General features: G+C 48.2%; 3 protein-coding genes across 3 annotated transcripts; 1 reads left to right on the top strand and 2 right to left on the bottom strand.

The window, feature by feature from the left end:
- Positions 1-698: 698 nt before the first annotated feature.
- On the bottom strand, positions 699-1,809 carry LOC135162014 (cap-specific mRNA (nucleoside-2'-O-)-methyltransferase 1-like). Its single transcript, XM_064120060.1, has 2 exons — positions 1,286-1,809; positions 699-1,203 (listed from the first exon to the last, which is right to left on the bottom strand). The coding sequence occupies exons 1-2, from the start codon at positions 1,807-1,809 to the stop codon at positions 717-719; spliced, it is 1,011 nt and encodes a 336-aa protein (XP_063976130.1). The 3' UTR covers positions 699-716.
- Positions 1,810-1,815: 6 nt separating this feature from the next.
- Positions 1,816-11,085, bottom strand: LOC135162215 (cap-specific mRNA (nucleoside-2'-O-)-methyltransferase 1-like). The gene is made up of 4 exons (XM_064120426.1): positions 10,757-11,085; positions 3,700-3,818; positions 2,097-3,330; positions 1,816-2,005 (listed from the first exon to the last, which is right to left on the bottom strand). The coding sequence occupies exons 1-4, from the start codon at positions 11,083-11,085 to the stop codon at positions 1,816-1,818; spliced, it is 1,872 nt and encodes a 623-aa protein (XP_063976496.1).
- Positions 11,086-11,748: 663 nt separating this feature from the next.
- LOC135162214 (uncharacterized) lies at positions 11,749-12,500 on the top strand. The gene is made up of 2 exons (XM_064120425.1): positions 11,749-12,141; positions 12,192-12,500. Exons 1-2 carry the CDS (start codon positions 11,749-11,751, stop codon positions 12,498-12,500), a joined length of 702 nt encoding a protein of 233 aa, XP_063976495.1.
- The last annotated feature ends 1,011 nt before the right edge of the window (positions 12,501-13,511 follow it).

The raw sequence follows: 13,511 nt of genomic DNA, 5'->3' as shown, positions 1-13,511 counted from the left end.
TCGTTCACACGCAAACTTCGCGCATTGCCCTCATGTAGTTCGACGAGACGAAGCTATTGCACGCGGTTTCATCGGCCTACGACGATGTGTGCTCAAGTTATATGCCATCATATCGAACACAAATATCAACTTCTATGATTGAGTTTTTCGTGAGCTGCGGTTTCATTGGCCTACGACAATGTGTACTCAAGTTATATGCCATCGTATCTAACACGAATATCAACTTCTATGATTGAGTTTTTCGTGAGCTGTTGTCGCGAACAAAACGATGTTGGATCAGTTTCCTTGGTTATTCGACGTGCTGAAACCGAATATGATGCCAAATTTTGTCTAGGTGCAGCCAAAAAAAAGTGATTCCCACGATTTGTAAAAACGCATATGTATAATCGAATTTTTCTCAAAGACAAATCGTTCCCACGCAAACTTGGAATGAATAATTTTACCAATGAATTTTTATGAATTCATCAATTTTTGCCACTTACTGGCTACTAATTATGTACAATAATAAGCCAATAATATGGTTTTAATACGAGAAACTAAACTAATTACTATTTTAATATATTAAGTATTTAAGGGATCATAAGAAAAATGAAAAATGTTTTTTAGAAAGAATTTTGCTAAACAAAAAATATATAAGTTCTTCCTGACCACCCAATAAATACCTCAATGAGAAATTATAAAATTAATTCTTCCTAAGTATTGATGAATCTATGTCACTAATCTTGCGGTAGTAAAACAGGGCACCTCTGTTTTACATTATCGTATGTATAATTAATTGACAGAGATGAATCCCCCGGCCAATGCCACTGCACTCGAGTGACAAATGTCTCGAGGAAGCTGGCACAAGCTGATTCTGGTCGACAATTAGCATAAAAATTTTCATTCGTCATAGATTTGAAGTAATAATGATCTCTAGTTTTCTTGCTGATAACACGTGTCCAGGGTGCACTAGTTGTCTTCAAGAATACCACACTATTTGGTACAAAGGATAGTGGATCGTTATCGGGGCGTGTCCTCCTCGGGTATGACTGTTGTAGATAATGTACTAATATTTTCTTCTTGTTTATCAATGTACTGGGTTGTACATGAAGTGTCATGGGTAACTCACGATCCACTGGATGCAATTCCTTGGCACGAACTGGACAAGACGTAGAGTTTTTGGGCTTCCACAGAGCCTCACAGAATTTATTGATGAGATCATACCTAAAAAAGCAATGATTTCAAATAGATTAGAAAAGTAATTTTAAACGTCAGTATAAAATTTTTTAAAAAGTCCAAAACATACCTTTCTGGAACTGAATTTCTGCTGACATCCTCTCGTCCCAGGAGATCAGCATCGACAATATGCACTGCTTCAGTTCTCCGGATATTATTTTCCATTCCTCTCAACTCCTCCACCAGTTCAGCATAAACAAATGTATTAGGAGGCAGTTCAATATTGTCGGCCCTCTCCCAGGTATTCTGCACCAACCTAAAGACTTTGGTTATTCCCATACCCAAGTTGAAAGTCAATTGTTTGCTAGGTGTTGTTCCACTGGGATCCGATCCACAGACTACTGCATACCAATCACAGGGATTTTCCAGGATAGTCGTTGTCATATTTTTAGAAGTCAAAATCATGGGAGGAGCGCTCAGGTACTTTACAACAGATTCTCCGACGATTGAGCGAAGTCTTTCCTCTGGTTTCAAGTGCTTGGGGACTATTCTAGTCTGGTCCGGTAGATGCCAATATTCAAGCCACTCCTTACTCATCTGCGTCTGCTTCGGCTCAGAGAGGTGCCGATTCTCGGCAAAGGCAGCGTGTCCCATCACTTGTTACCTTCCGAGATCGTTGTTGGAACTACAAATGTAGTTGTGGAAGCTATCGGCATCTTGGAGCAACTCCACATGTACCAATTCCCTGATATCGCCGTTCCCGTCTACCCTCAGAAGAACTTCCGTAGGATATGAAAGATAGTTGATCACAGCCTCAATTTCACTCTTCTTCTTCCCGCAAATCAAGTACCTAGAACACAGGAAAGAAAAATTAAATAAATTATTGGAAAATTTAGAAAAAAAAAATGTATTTTATTTTGTAAAAATAAGACAATACACACCTTTCAGAGTTGCCAGGTCTTGAAGTATTCGGCTTGAAAATTGATATTTTTTCGAAGCATCTGTATAGCAAGTAAATCAATCCCACGCTGAATGGTGTGAACAGATCCAACAACTTAGTAACAAAGTGTCCACCTGTTCGCACAATCTTACGGGCAATCAGGCATTGGCACAAGTATAACTGTTTCGACAAAATCTCCTGAATACTTTCTATTCCCTCAACCGAAAATCCTTCATCAGCCATCATGAAGTGAACACCCTGTCCTTGGGTGTGGTTCATGATAAGTTGTTGATAGGCGAGTTGATTCTCCAGATCATAGATATTACTATCACCCTTGGATCCATAAAAAGGATGAAAAGTTTCTGGTGGTCCAGCGTAAAATTCATGTAGTTGAAAGTCGTTGGAGTCCCTCAGGGTGAATCCAAAGCCCTTTGCATGCCACGTCCTCCTCCACAGGACATATTCACTGAAACCCCCAGGACCGGCGCATACGTCGGCGAAGTAGAGAATCTCATGTGGATTTGCAGTTGTTGGATTAGTGAACATGAAATTGCAGGCTCTGTCAATATTAGCCATTTTTACAGCATCTTGATTAAGAAAAAATACACCTCTGATTGTTTCAAAAGGATTGGAATGAATCCTCGCCCTTTGTATTTCACGTTTTTCTAAACCATCAAAAATGCTCTTCGAGCTTATGACCTGGTGAAGGATCTGGGGCTCGCAAAATAAAGTTTCATCATCAATGGTTTTTTTCCAGGGAGCCCTGCGCATCCAACCCCTGAAATCCTCTGCGATTGGTGGTTCCTGATCATTCCTCAACCAGTAGATTTTTTCCCTAACGCTTATGATTTCTTGGGATGGATCCCATTTCCCAATGGCTTTGATAAGAGCTTGATTACTATGACCCAAACCTCGTCTAACCTTATGCAAGGAAGCCTGAATGGACTCACTGATACCATGATTTTTCTTACCCAGGCCCTTGCCACGAGTAAAGTCCGTATTTTCCATTATTATATGGACGAGGTTTGATGTCACGTGGCAAGAAGCAGAGGATTCCTCCAGAAGGGAGCCATCCCGAGTCATTGGGGTTGAGAGAGAACCACATCCTCTTCGCCGTTTAACCATATCCGAAGGATTATCAAAAGTTGGAATTCCGGTCTCTTCCGGTTTAGCGACGTAATCGTAACACCTTTTGCGCGAAGCGGAAGCCTGGACGACATCGCCGTGCGACGATTCTAAAATATCAAGAAAACAATCGATTCTAGCTACGGAACTCGAGGTAAATTTATCGGATTTTATCATTATTAATGAGATTTTCTAGATAATTCAAAATGAAATGTTACGATAAAACTAATTAATCTGAATTTTCAAAAATAATCAAATAAATATTTATAATATGATATCGAATTATTGTCAAATTATTTCCCGTTTCGCGAATAATCTGAAAAATAAACAAATGACAAAAGCTCAAACGAATAGAAAAATAATCAAGAATCCGCGGAATTCTCTGTATTGATTAAAAAATTAATCTGTCCTGAAATATGACGATTAAACTAATTCAGCTGTCGCGTTATTAATTTAGTTAGTACTTTTTTGATACATACCAATAATTCCAAACTTCTTCCTCGATCCAATTTTCACCAGGTCCTTTTCACTCGGAAGGCTAGCAGACGATCCTTCGTGCAAGTTATCTCCAAAAGCTCTGGCAGTATCCATTTTCCACCTGAACAACACAATTAACACTATTTTCGTTAAACATTCAATCACTGTTTGATAATTTACCCCACCATAACTCTACTTCCAACAATTTATTTCCCTCAAAAATCAACTCAACACTTCTGAATAGAAATTATTTCCCAAAAAGACGTTATAATAACTAGCTTTTTAAGAAATTAATTCAAGAATATAAACATCTAACAATATTAAAATCTTGAACTCTACAACTTGGTAAAATATCAACTTACACTTTGCACTGGCGTTTCTAACACGAGTATAGTTTTCTCACTCACACGACTACTTCACCAACAAGTTAAACAGAGCAAGATACTCCACAAGAATTCAATAGACAATGTTCAATTGTTCAATTTTCGTTCACTACACGAAGTGAATTGTTTACTATTTTTCAAACGATTCATGATACAAACGAACGGGTATAAGCTCACGACCGAAGATGGCGCGAATCTGACATGATTTTCAAAATTGGAAGTTCGATAGACCTGACTATTCCCTCCACTTGTCCAAAAATGTGGACAAGTAGAACCAATCAGAGAGGTGGAATAGGTCATTATGAGGACGGAAGGAGGAAAGGAAGGTCGCCTGTTGGGGATTAGAGTGGGGACGGCCCCAGCCCAGGGGCCGTATAATTCCCAATAATCCGGAGCCCGACACTATGGCGTGACACTAGACCTGCCCCCTCCACCTGTAAATTTATGTATTAAGACAAAGGTGCCTAATGATTATACTGGTCGTTATTATATTGTTAATTATATCAAATAATTTTTCATCGCTGGTGGTCACAGAAGTAAATATTTTTTATTATTAAAAATAAAATAAACGTAGAGTATTTTATATTGGATTTACCTTAGAGGTCTTGTCATGTAAAATATTTACTGGAGTTTTTTTTAATTGTTATCGTGAATAATTTAAATAAATAGCTGCAAAATGATGACTTGATGTTTGAAATTGTTTGTTTTAAAGTTGACATAGAAATTTGTTTAATTTTGACAGCTTTTCTCGTGGTCAAAGGAAGCGTGACGGATCAGTATTTTTAAAAAATAACGGCTCGATAATTTTATAAATAAAAATTGTTTAAAATTGAAGGCTCATCATTGAATGCCGGAAAAAAAATTGAATCGATTGACCGTTTTGTTTTCGAAGAATAGTAATAAAAGTCCGAGCGCTGAACGAAGCCCCCAGATTTTATATTGAATGATAGATTCATTGATACGTTTAAACAATTAGTTTAAGAAGAATTTGTTGAGTGGCTCATTGTTACATCTCAAATAATCTTAGTTAAATAATTATTTTACGAATATTTATCATAAAACACCTAATCAATATCAAATATATTTATTGACTTTATTGACTTTATTGTTTGAGACGGTCCTAACCAGAGGTGGAATCAGCCTCTCGGCCATTTTACACCCTGCCGTTAGGCGGCCGTCTAGTCGCTGGTCTCCAGTATCTGTGCCCTACGAGCTAACTTATAGAACCCCTTGATCCCGTCCCTGTCGACACCTATATCTTTGCATGCCGACCCAAAAACATCCCACCTGGCTTGATCGAGCCCGCTGCATCTTGTGCATAGGTTAAGAGGATCTTCCTCCGTCAACCCGCATCTTTTGCATAGGGGTCCCCTTGCCTATCCTTGACAAATACAGAGCCAGGGGCCAGTGTCCAGTGATAAGCCCCACAATAGCACGGAACTTTGCCCTGTTGAGGCCAAACAAAGTTTCTGCAATCTTCCTAGTGGGTTTTCCCAAGAGGGATTTCGTGTGTCTGGCACCCGTCTCCCAGTCCCACCTCTCCACAATCCTGGTATCCCCTGGCTCCTTGACCAGGTCCTTCACGAAGTCGGTGTGCACGCCTACGTGCTCCACCTCCCCCTGAGAGGCCCTACTGCTACCGTTCTTTGCTAGCTCATCAGCTTTCTCATTGCCTTTGATGCCAGCGTGGTCCGGAATCCAAGCCACCTCAAGCCGATTATTTACGGCAATTTCCTCCATCAGCTCAACACATTCACCCACTGACTTAGAGCAACACTCGTACCTGAGTATTGCCCTCAGCGCGCGTCTGCTGTCTGAGTAGATGAAGATCTTTTTGCCCTTGTCCCTTCTCTCCAGGATCCTCCTGGCGCAGGTCCTTAGGGCGGGCAGCTCAGTCTGGAGCACGGTAGCGTGCGAGTCCAGCCCGATGGCCCTCGCTATTGCGGGCCCCTCTGACCAGACCCCCGCTCCTAACTGTCCGCTCACCCGTGATCCATCCGTATAGCAGACTAGTCCACGGGGCGGGGCCCAGTCCGCGTCCTTTCCTGACGGGGTTTCCCCCATCCAAGGTTGACAGAGAACTTTCTGCGAAAGTGCCATCTGGGTCTGCAGGCGTCAACACCTCGCGACAGTAGCCCTTCCAGCTCTCTGTCTGCGCGGAGGACACTAGCATGCCCATTCCTGGCTCCCTTCCACGTTCTCTGCAGCCGCAATCTTGCAGCCGCTTTTGCCGCCTCCTCCCTTATAATCAGGTGTGGCGGTTGCTTCAAGAGCAGGGCCTCCAGTGCTGAGCTCGGGGTCGTTCGAAGGGCCCCTGTTATGCCCAGCATAGCAAGCCTGCCTACTCTGTCCACCGCTTTCCTGTGGCAGGCCTTCTTCAAGGCTGACCACCACACTACGGCTCCGTATGTTAGCTGTGGGGTCCTAATAGCCGTGTAGATCCACTTGACCATCTTCGGCCTTAGAACCCATGTGCTCCCGAACATTCGCCTGCATGCCCAGTATGTCATAGTGACCTTGTTGGTTTGCATGGCGATATGCTTGTTCTAGCAGAGCTCCTTGTCGAGCCAAATACCTAGGTATTTGACTTCCCCAGAGAATGTCAGCACTGTGTTATAAATAAAAGGAGCTTTGACGGCACCCCTCCTTCTGCTTGTGAAGTGCACCATCTCCGTCTTGCCTGGGTTTACCCTCAGGCCCTTCGATGTCCACCAGTGCTGACCATAGTCCAGCGCCTTCTGCATTTCACTATGTAGCATTCTCGCGTCCCTGCTAGTTGCCAGCAGTGCCACATCATCGGCGTATGCGACTGGCCTTACCCAATGCGGTGGTATGAAAACAAACTTGCCAGGTTATGGTTTTCGGAAACCTCGCATGGCCTATTAATCTACTCTACTTACATGATAACAAGCACTTAGGCCATTACCCACTGCAAAGGGGGGGTTTGGAAAAATCCATACTGTCAGGTGGTTCAGATGGCCGAAGGACACTTTGCAACCATGACGGCGCCGGGTCACAAGTGACTGACGCAGGAATGGCTCCCACGGGGAACCTCGGGGCGGTGGTCCTTGGTGTCAGCCTGACACCCAGAATGTGAAAGGTGGATAAGGGTATTTGGGATTAAAAGAAATAGAATAGAAGAAGAGGAAGAAAGGAGAAGAGGTGACTCTAATACTCATTCATATCTCCAACCGGGACGGGTTACCCAGAGAAGGTTACCGGGTTCCTGTCCCACGAATCTCGTCTCCGACAACGAGAGCTGGTTGGTCCCATTCATTCGTTCACTCATCGTCGCCGCGATTTCTAATTTCTGCGTAAGCTTCCACGCATTTTAACCACATGCATTCTCTACAAAATTCCGCGAACACGGCGAATGACTCCCTCGACGACACTAGCGCTTGTGCCGCCTGGGGCCATGGGCGATTGCCGATTATTCCCGCGATGCACTCCCGCTGTAGTGTATATATCGGACAGTCCATTATAAGATGCTGGACTGTGTCATCAGCCTGGTCGCACTCGCAGTTGCGTGATTGGGCAAGGCACCGGTCGTGAAGATAAGACCGGAATTGCCCATGCCCTGTCAGGACCTGCGAGATCCAGTGGTCGCACTCGACCCACTTAGCTTCCAGGCGCGCCGCAGTACCGGGGAAGAACGCACAGGCGTTCCTCCCAGTTGAAGCCCGCTCGAACCGAGCTTTCCAGAGATTACGGATCTCTGCTTTTATATCGTCGACGGCCTCGATCGGGCGGCCGTTGCTACCACTGCGCGGATTCGCGGGGTCTATATCTAAATCTTCTATTCTGACCGGAATGCCTTTCTTGGCTTGGTAACGCGCTGCTCTTTCCCTCAACAAAAGGTCCACAGGAAGAACTCCCGCCGCTGCGCAGAGTGCTTCGTGTGAGGCCGTCCTATACGCGCCAGTCACTGTTAGCAGCGCGCTCTTCTGTGCGGTGCGGAGCTTCCGCCAGTCATACGATATACACCGGTCCACCCACCCGTGGGCTGCATACGACGCGACAGCCTGAAATACGATCTTTACCGATCGGTACCGGAATCCCCAATGCTTGTGCATTAGGGCCGATAGCCGAGTGAAAAGGACCCGAGCCTTTTCTTATATGTATTCGGTATGGGTCCGGACCCGCATGTTCCTATTAAAATGTACCCCGAGGTACCTAACGCTTTCCTTAAACCGAATCTTCTCCCCGGCGAGCCTAATTTCAGGTGGGCGGATATCTAACACCGGTTTTACGTGTCGGCGTTGCTTTCGCGCCCGATCCCACCTGTACTGCGTCGGCGGCGCTCTCTTCTGCGAATTGCATGACAGGACTATTGCCTCTGTCTTGCTCTTCGAGAGTTCGAGCCTCGCCGATGCGCACCACGAGGCGATGTGATTAACCACGGCTTGGCCTATTCTCTCTAATTCCTTACGCGAGTCGGCCGATACGACCGCGATAAGGTCGTCCGCGTACGCGACTTCGATTTCGCCGAAGTTTTGCTCGATGTTCTTGAGGAGGGCATCGAACATGAGATACCAGCAAGCGGGGCCCAGGACTGATCCTTGCGGACAGCCCCGGGTGGCCGGCTTGGAAACCTCTTGGTTGCGCCAGGCGATCTTGACGGTCCGATTGTCGAAGTAGCTCCGGAGCACTTCAAAGACGTTCTTCGGACAGTCTCGATCCGCCAAAGACTGGAGCACTAGGGGCCACCACACGTTGTCAAAGGCACTTGAGATATCGAAGAGGAGTCCAATGACGTACCTCTTGTCGTTACCGCGTTCGACTAATTCACGCAACTCTACTATCGCGTCTTCCGTGGAGCGTCCAGACAGAAAGCCATATTGACGCCCTGATAATTTGTCCTCAGTAAGGACTTTCGCCGTAAGGATCCCGTGCAGGACCTTTTCGAAAAATTTCCCGACAACCGACAAGAGGCAAATGGGACGGTAGGATTTGGGGTCGGACACATCCTTGTGAACTCCTTTGAGGAGAGCACGAAGTGTGCCGACTTTCCAAACTGTGGGGAAAACGCGGTGCTTAAGGCAGGCGTTGAATAGTCTTGTAAAGATGTGAGGCATCCTCATGACGGCGACTTTTAAGACCCTAACTTCTACTAATTCGCATCCTGGGGATTTGTCATTCTTAAGGGTCTTTACGAGGCCCTTAAGTTGGTCGTCCGTCAGGTCTCGTGCGTCCTCTGTCTGGACCGTTAGGTTCCTCTCGCGTTCGCGGATGTCAGTCTGTTCGGGTGTGTCTTCGTTGGGGTCATCGTCAGGTACGTGTGTGTCCAACAATACCTCAGCAGTCTGACGCATCGTAAGTGTCGTGCCTTTCGCGGTTCTAAGTGTGCTGAGTACCGTGCCTACACGTAATTTATCAGCCGCGTATTTATAATGGCAGCCCCAGGGATTCGCGTTACTTTCGGTCGTTATGTAACCGCGCCAGCTATTTTCCTTAGATGTCCTAAGTAGCCTGGTATACGATCGCAGGACTACACGATACCTGCTCTGTTTAATTTTTCGCGCGTCAGACTTAGTCTCCCTTCGGTAGCCGTTTCGGAGACGACTGACCAGTTTGCGTTTGCTGGTCAGCTCCTCGGTCCACCACGGATTCGCGCGACAGTAATGTCTACGGCGCGGCATCGAATCTTGGCAGGCTTTCGTGAGTGCGTCAGCCAGTACTTCTGCCATTCTCTCCACATCCGCTGTGGAATCCAGCGGATGGTCCGCGTGCTTCTCACGGGCCTCCTCATCGAGGGTCGCCTCGAACTTTTCCCAGTCGGCCCGACGAACGTTGAACCGCATGGTAGATCCCTCGCCGACTCCCGAGTTATTGACGCGCTGTGAGGAACTCCGGATCGCTAAACGAAAGAAAACCGACGTGTCGTCACCGGTGGACCTCTCGTCCTCCAACCTCCATGCACGTATGAATTTATACATGCCAGGAGTGGCCAGTTTGACGTCGATGAACGACGTACCTGCCGCACTCCTGAAGGTTGGGCCCTGCCTAGCATCATTCGCGACGCGGAGACCGAAAGACTCGATGAGCTCACCCAGGAGGACACCACGGTCAGTGGTCCTGGGGCTCCAAAGGGAGTGTTGGGCGTTGGAATCGGCCGCCACCAGAACGCGGCGACCCCTGAGACAGCTGAGAACCTTTTCAAGCTGCCTCAGGTGGATTTCCATGTCGTCCGAGTACTGAAAATAACTGGAGACGACGAAGAAGGATCGACCGGGGACGCGGGCTTCAGCACCGATGCAATGTGCTGTACTAAGTTGGGACACGTAAGCAATCTCCACGATGGAGTTGCACGCAACGACGGCCGCCCACGGTCGCTCCGTTGAGCTCGCGGCAATACGCATTCCGAGTCCTAGGCCGCGGATGGCCCAGGTGTTCACCTCACGAATGGCATACGGCTCTTGGAGCAACAATATGTCCAGACGCTCTTTGCGAATTAGCTGGAAGACCTCCCCGGTTACTGCAATTGAGCGGGACATGTTCAATTGCAGTATTCTAACGTCGCGTTGCGCGTCCTGTCCCTCGATCGCAGGGGTCCGGGGAGGATGACCTATTGGGACGGGGGGTACCGGTGAGCCTCCGGTCGCGGCGTGATGACTATCGATCCTACTTAAACTAACGTGGCACTCGCGAATCCTACCTAATAAATGAGTGAACTCACCGGTTGATGGTCTTGAAGATCCCGGCGTTGGCTGGCTCGGCTGCGCAGTCAATTCCGCGTTGTCTGCGACGTCCTCGTGGCACAGCACGAAGGCTGGAACCTTTCTTTCGTCGGGAGGGCAGTACCCCGGCGCACGGCGGGCGACTACGAACCCTTGAGGGAACCACCCTCCTTGGGTCCCTCGATGTAGTCGCTGGAGATGATGTTCTGGCAAGCTGGGAAGCGATGCACAGACTTCGCCGCACGACGGACGCATTATTGTGCCCCCCCGGAGATCCGATTGGGGGCAGTTTAGCCTCTGGAAAAAATTTGCAACAATGCCCTGCCATGGTTGGAAGTAGACGATACGGTCGCCGGCCGTGCCAAAAGGCAAGAGCTGAAAAGCTGAAAAGTAAAACAGAAAGTGAAAATAAGAGGATTAAGGATTAAATGGGGCGGTTCCCCGCGGCACGGAGCTGGGTAGCTCGGGACGCTGGGCACCGTCCCTGACGGGCCTTCCGGTTCCCGCCGAGCTGCGTAGCTCGGATCGGGGCCCGGCGGAGGCGCTGCGGGATGCTCCACCTCGACTCCCCTCGAAAGAGGAGCAGAGAGGGAGCAGACCCACAGAAAGGGGGAACCCACCCGTTGGACCCAACGACCCACCCCGCGAACCGTCCCTTTCCGGAGGGATACCCACCCACTCCCCCTGAGGCCCCGCCCCACGTGTGGCGTCTCGTTTTCGCCGGCCTCCACTGTTGCGGGAGGTTCCGACTACTGACGCGTGGCTGGAACTAGTTGCGCGAACCGCAATGTCCATGCCCTTCGCACTGCGAAGCAGCCAGTCCCCCCTCCCCCGCACCGGCCCGCGAACCGTCCCTGTTCCGAGGGATACCCACCCACTCCCCCTGACCCAACCCCCACGTGTGGCGTCGCGTTTTCGCCGGCCTCCACCGTTGCGGGAGGTTCCGACTACTAACGCGTAGCTGGAACTACTTGCGAGAACCGCAGCGTCCATGCCCTTCGCACTGCGAAGCAGCCTATCCCCCCGAACCCCCACCCCCGCGTGCAACCACCCCACCGCTAACCGATTTCGCCCTCCACCAAGTGGAACCACCCCTCCACCAGCCGATTTCGCCCTCCCTCGCGTCTCCCGAAGTCCAATCCGCGACCCTCCCCCTCCGAACCCACCAATAGGTAGGTCTCGCGCCCCACCACCCGCCGCTTTCGCCCACCACCACGTGGACCCAGTCCTCCACCGCGTAGACCCACCCCTCCACCCGCCGATTTGGACATCCCCCGCGACTCCTGAAGTCCGGCCCACCCCACCGGGACCAAATCCGCGACCCGCCCCCTCCGAGCCCCCCCTTGGGCGCAGGGGTTCACCCTGCACCCGTAACCCCCCTTTGGTATAATTATTAAGACCCCCCAAAAGGGGGATCCCAATCCTTACACCAAGTTGGACTCAGCGTCCGCGGGGTCGTCACACCCCGTGTGTAAGGGCGGTTTTACCAGCCATTACACCCCCTGCGGGACGACTGTCCTTACCCCCAGCTCCTCGAGTCCAGTGAGGAGTTCGTCGACAACGAAGAGCCACAGCAGAGGGGAGATAGTCACCCCCCTGCGGGCAGCCACGCCTCGCCACAGCCCTTACCGCACTGTCGCCAACGGTGGAGTGGACAACTCTAGTTCGGAGCATGGCGGCTATCCATTTGGGGACCGACTCCTCGATCCCAAAAAATGCCGCCGCTTTCTCCATCGTTTCTAAGAAAGTGTTATCGAAGGCCCCTTCGATGTCTATAAAGACACCAAGGGTGTCTTCCCCCCTTTCCTTTGCGTTTTCTATTATGCCTACCAAGTGGTGCAGCGCAGTCTCAGTTGATCTGCCAGCTTGGTATGCATGTTGTGAGGAGCATATTTGGTTAGACCTCAGTAGCAGTATCCTATTAGCCGCAAAAAAACGATTTTTGAACAAAAAAACTTATAGAATCGTTTGTACTTCCTTAGCAGGTGATTGTACCTTTGTTTTTAACGTTTAAAAGTTGATTATTCTTCTTTAATTCATTAATCAAAATAATGCGTGAAGTTAGCCGCCGAGATTTTGAAAAATCAATTATTTTGAGTTTTTTTTTTTTTTATTCGATTCTAAATCGTTTGTACAATCCGCCTCTATGATTATTATCGTTTAAGAGTCCATATTTTTTTATGAATCATATATTTTTCTCAATATCATTTGACATCGGCTCCCCCCCCCCCTGTACTATATTAGCCGACAAAGGTCAGAAAAATACAGTATCGCAATATTCTCTTCCTGTCATCAATAAGAAATCGTTTGTAGTATCTAAATCTAAATCATTTATTGTTTAAGAGTAGATATTTTGCTTATATTGTAGCGCATGTACTCATCCGCATGCGCACTCGTCCGTCAGAATAATATTATTTAATTAATTAATAGCCCATAAATGATGATTGATAGACTAATGACAATGGACTATACAGGGTGGCGATCAGATAGGGGCGAACTCTAAACAGGCATGTTTTGGGCGTGATTCTGAGCAGAAAAGTCCTTTTCTACTTTTCGATCGGACTCACCCCTGCAGAGATATGGGGGTGAAAAGAACGGCCAATGGGGCGCGAGCATTGCGCGGCTCTCCGTCCGTGTGCCGCGGGTAAGCAGTGTGCGTGCTTCCCCTTCTCCTCGGGCGGACAATCCTTTCAGGGGGGGGAGGCGCTAGGATGATTAAAAACCGATTATTATTTACCTTAGTATTATTTATTA

This window comes from Diachasmimorpha longicaudata, chromosome 5 (assembly GCF_034640455.1).
Source record: "Diachasmimorpha longicaudata isolate KC_UGA_2023 chromosome 5, iyDiaLong2, whole genome shotgun sequence".
Classification (NCBI taxonomy): Eukaryota; Metazoa; Arthropoda; class Insecta; order Hymenoptera; family Braconidae; genus Diachasmimorpha; species Diachasmimorpha longicaudata.
The sequence above is the reverse complement of the archived record's forward strand: the minus strand, read 5'-3'. Positions and strand labels throughout refer to the sequence as shown.

What these genes read in the sequence shown, in the direction of transcription:
- LOC135162215 (XM_064120426.1), bottom strand. Translation starts at nt 11,085, where the DNA reads ATGGCAGGGCATTGTTGCAAATTTTTTCCAGAGGCTAAACTGCCCCCA. An exon ending in ATCTTCAAGACCATCAACCG is followed by an intron (nt 3,819 to 10,756) that starts GTGAGTTCACTC and finishes TGTGTTGTTCAG; the next exon opens with GTGGAAAATGGATACTGCCA. An exon ending in AGACCTGGCAACTCTGAAAG is followed by an intron (nt 2,006 to 2,096) that starts GTGTGTATTGTC and finishes CCTGTGTTCTAG; the next exon opens with GTACTTGATTTGCGGGAAGA.
- LOC135162014 (XM_064120060.1), bottom strand. Translation starts at nt 1,809, where the DNA reads ATGGGACACGCTGCCTTTGCCGAGAATCGGCACCTCTCTGAGCCGAAG. An exon ending in AGAAATTCAGTTCCAGAAAG is followed by an intron (nt 1,204 to 1,285) that starts GTATGTTTTGGA and finishes TTGCTTTTTTAG; the next exon opens with GTATGATCTCATCAATAAAT.
- LOC135162214 (XM_064120425.1), top strand. Translation starts at nt 11,749, where the DNA reads ATGCCCTTCGCACTGCGAAGCAGCCTATCCCCCCGAACCCCCACCCCC. An exon ending in GCACCCGTAACCCCCCTTTG is followed by an intron (nt 12,142 to 12,191) that starts GTATAATTATTA and finishes CCTTACACCAAG; the next exon opens with TTGGACTCAGCGTCCGCGGG.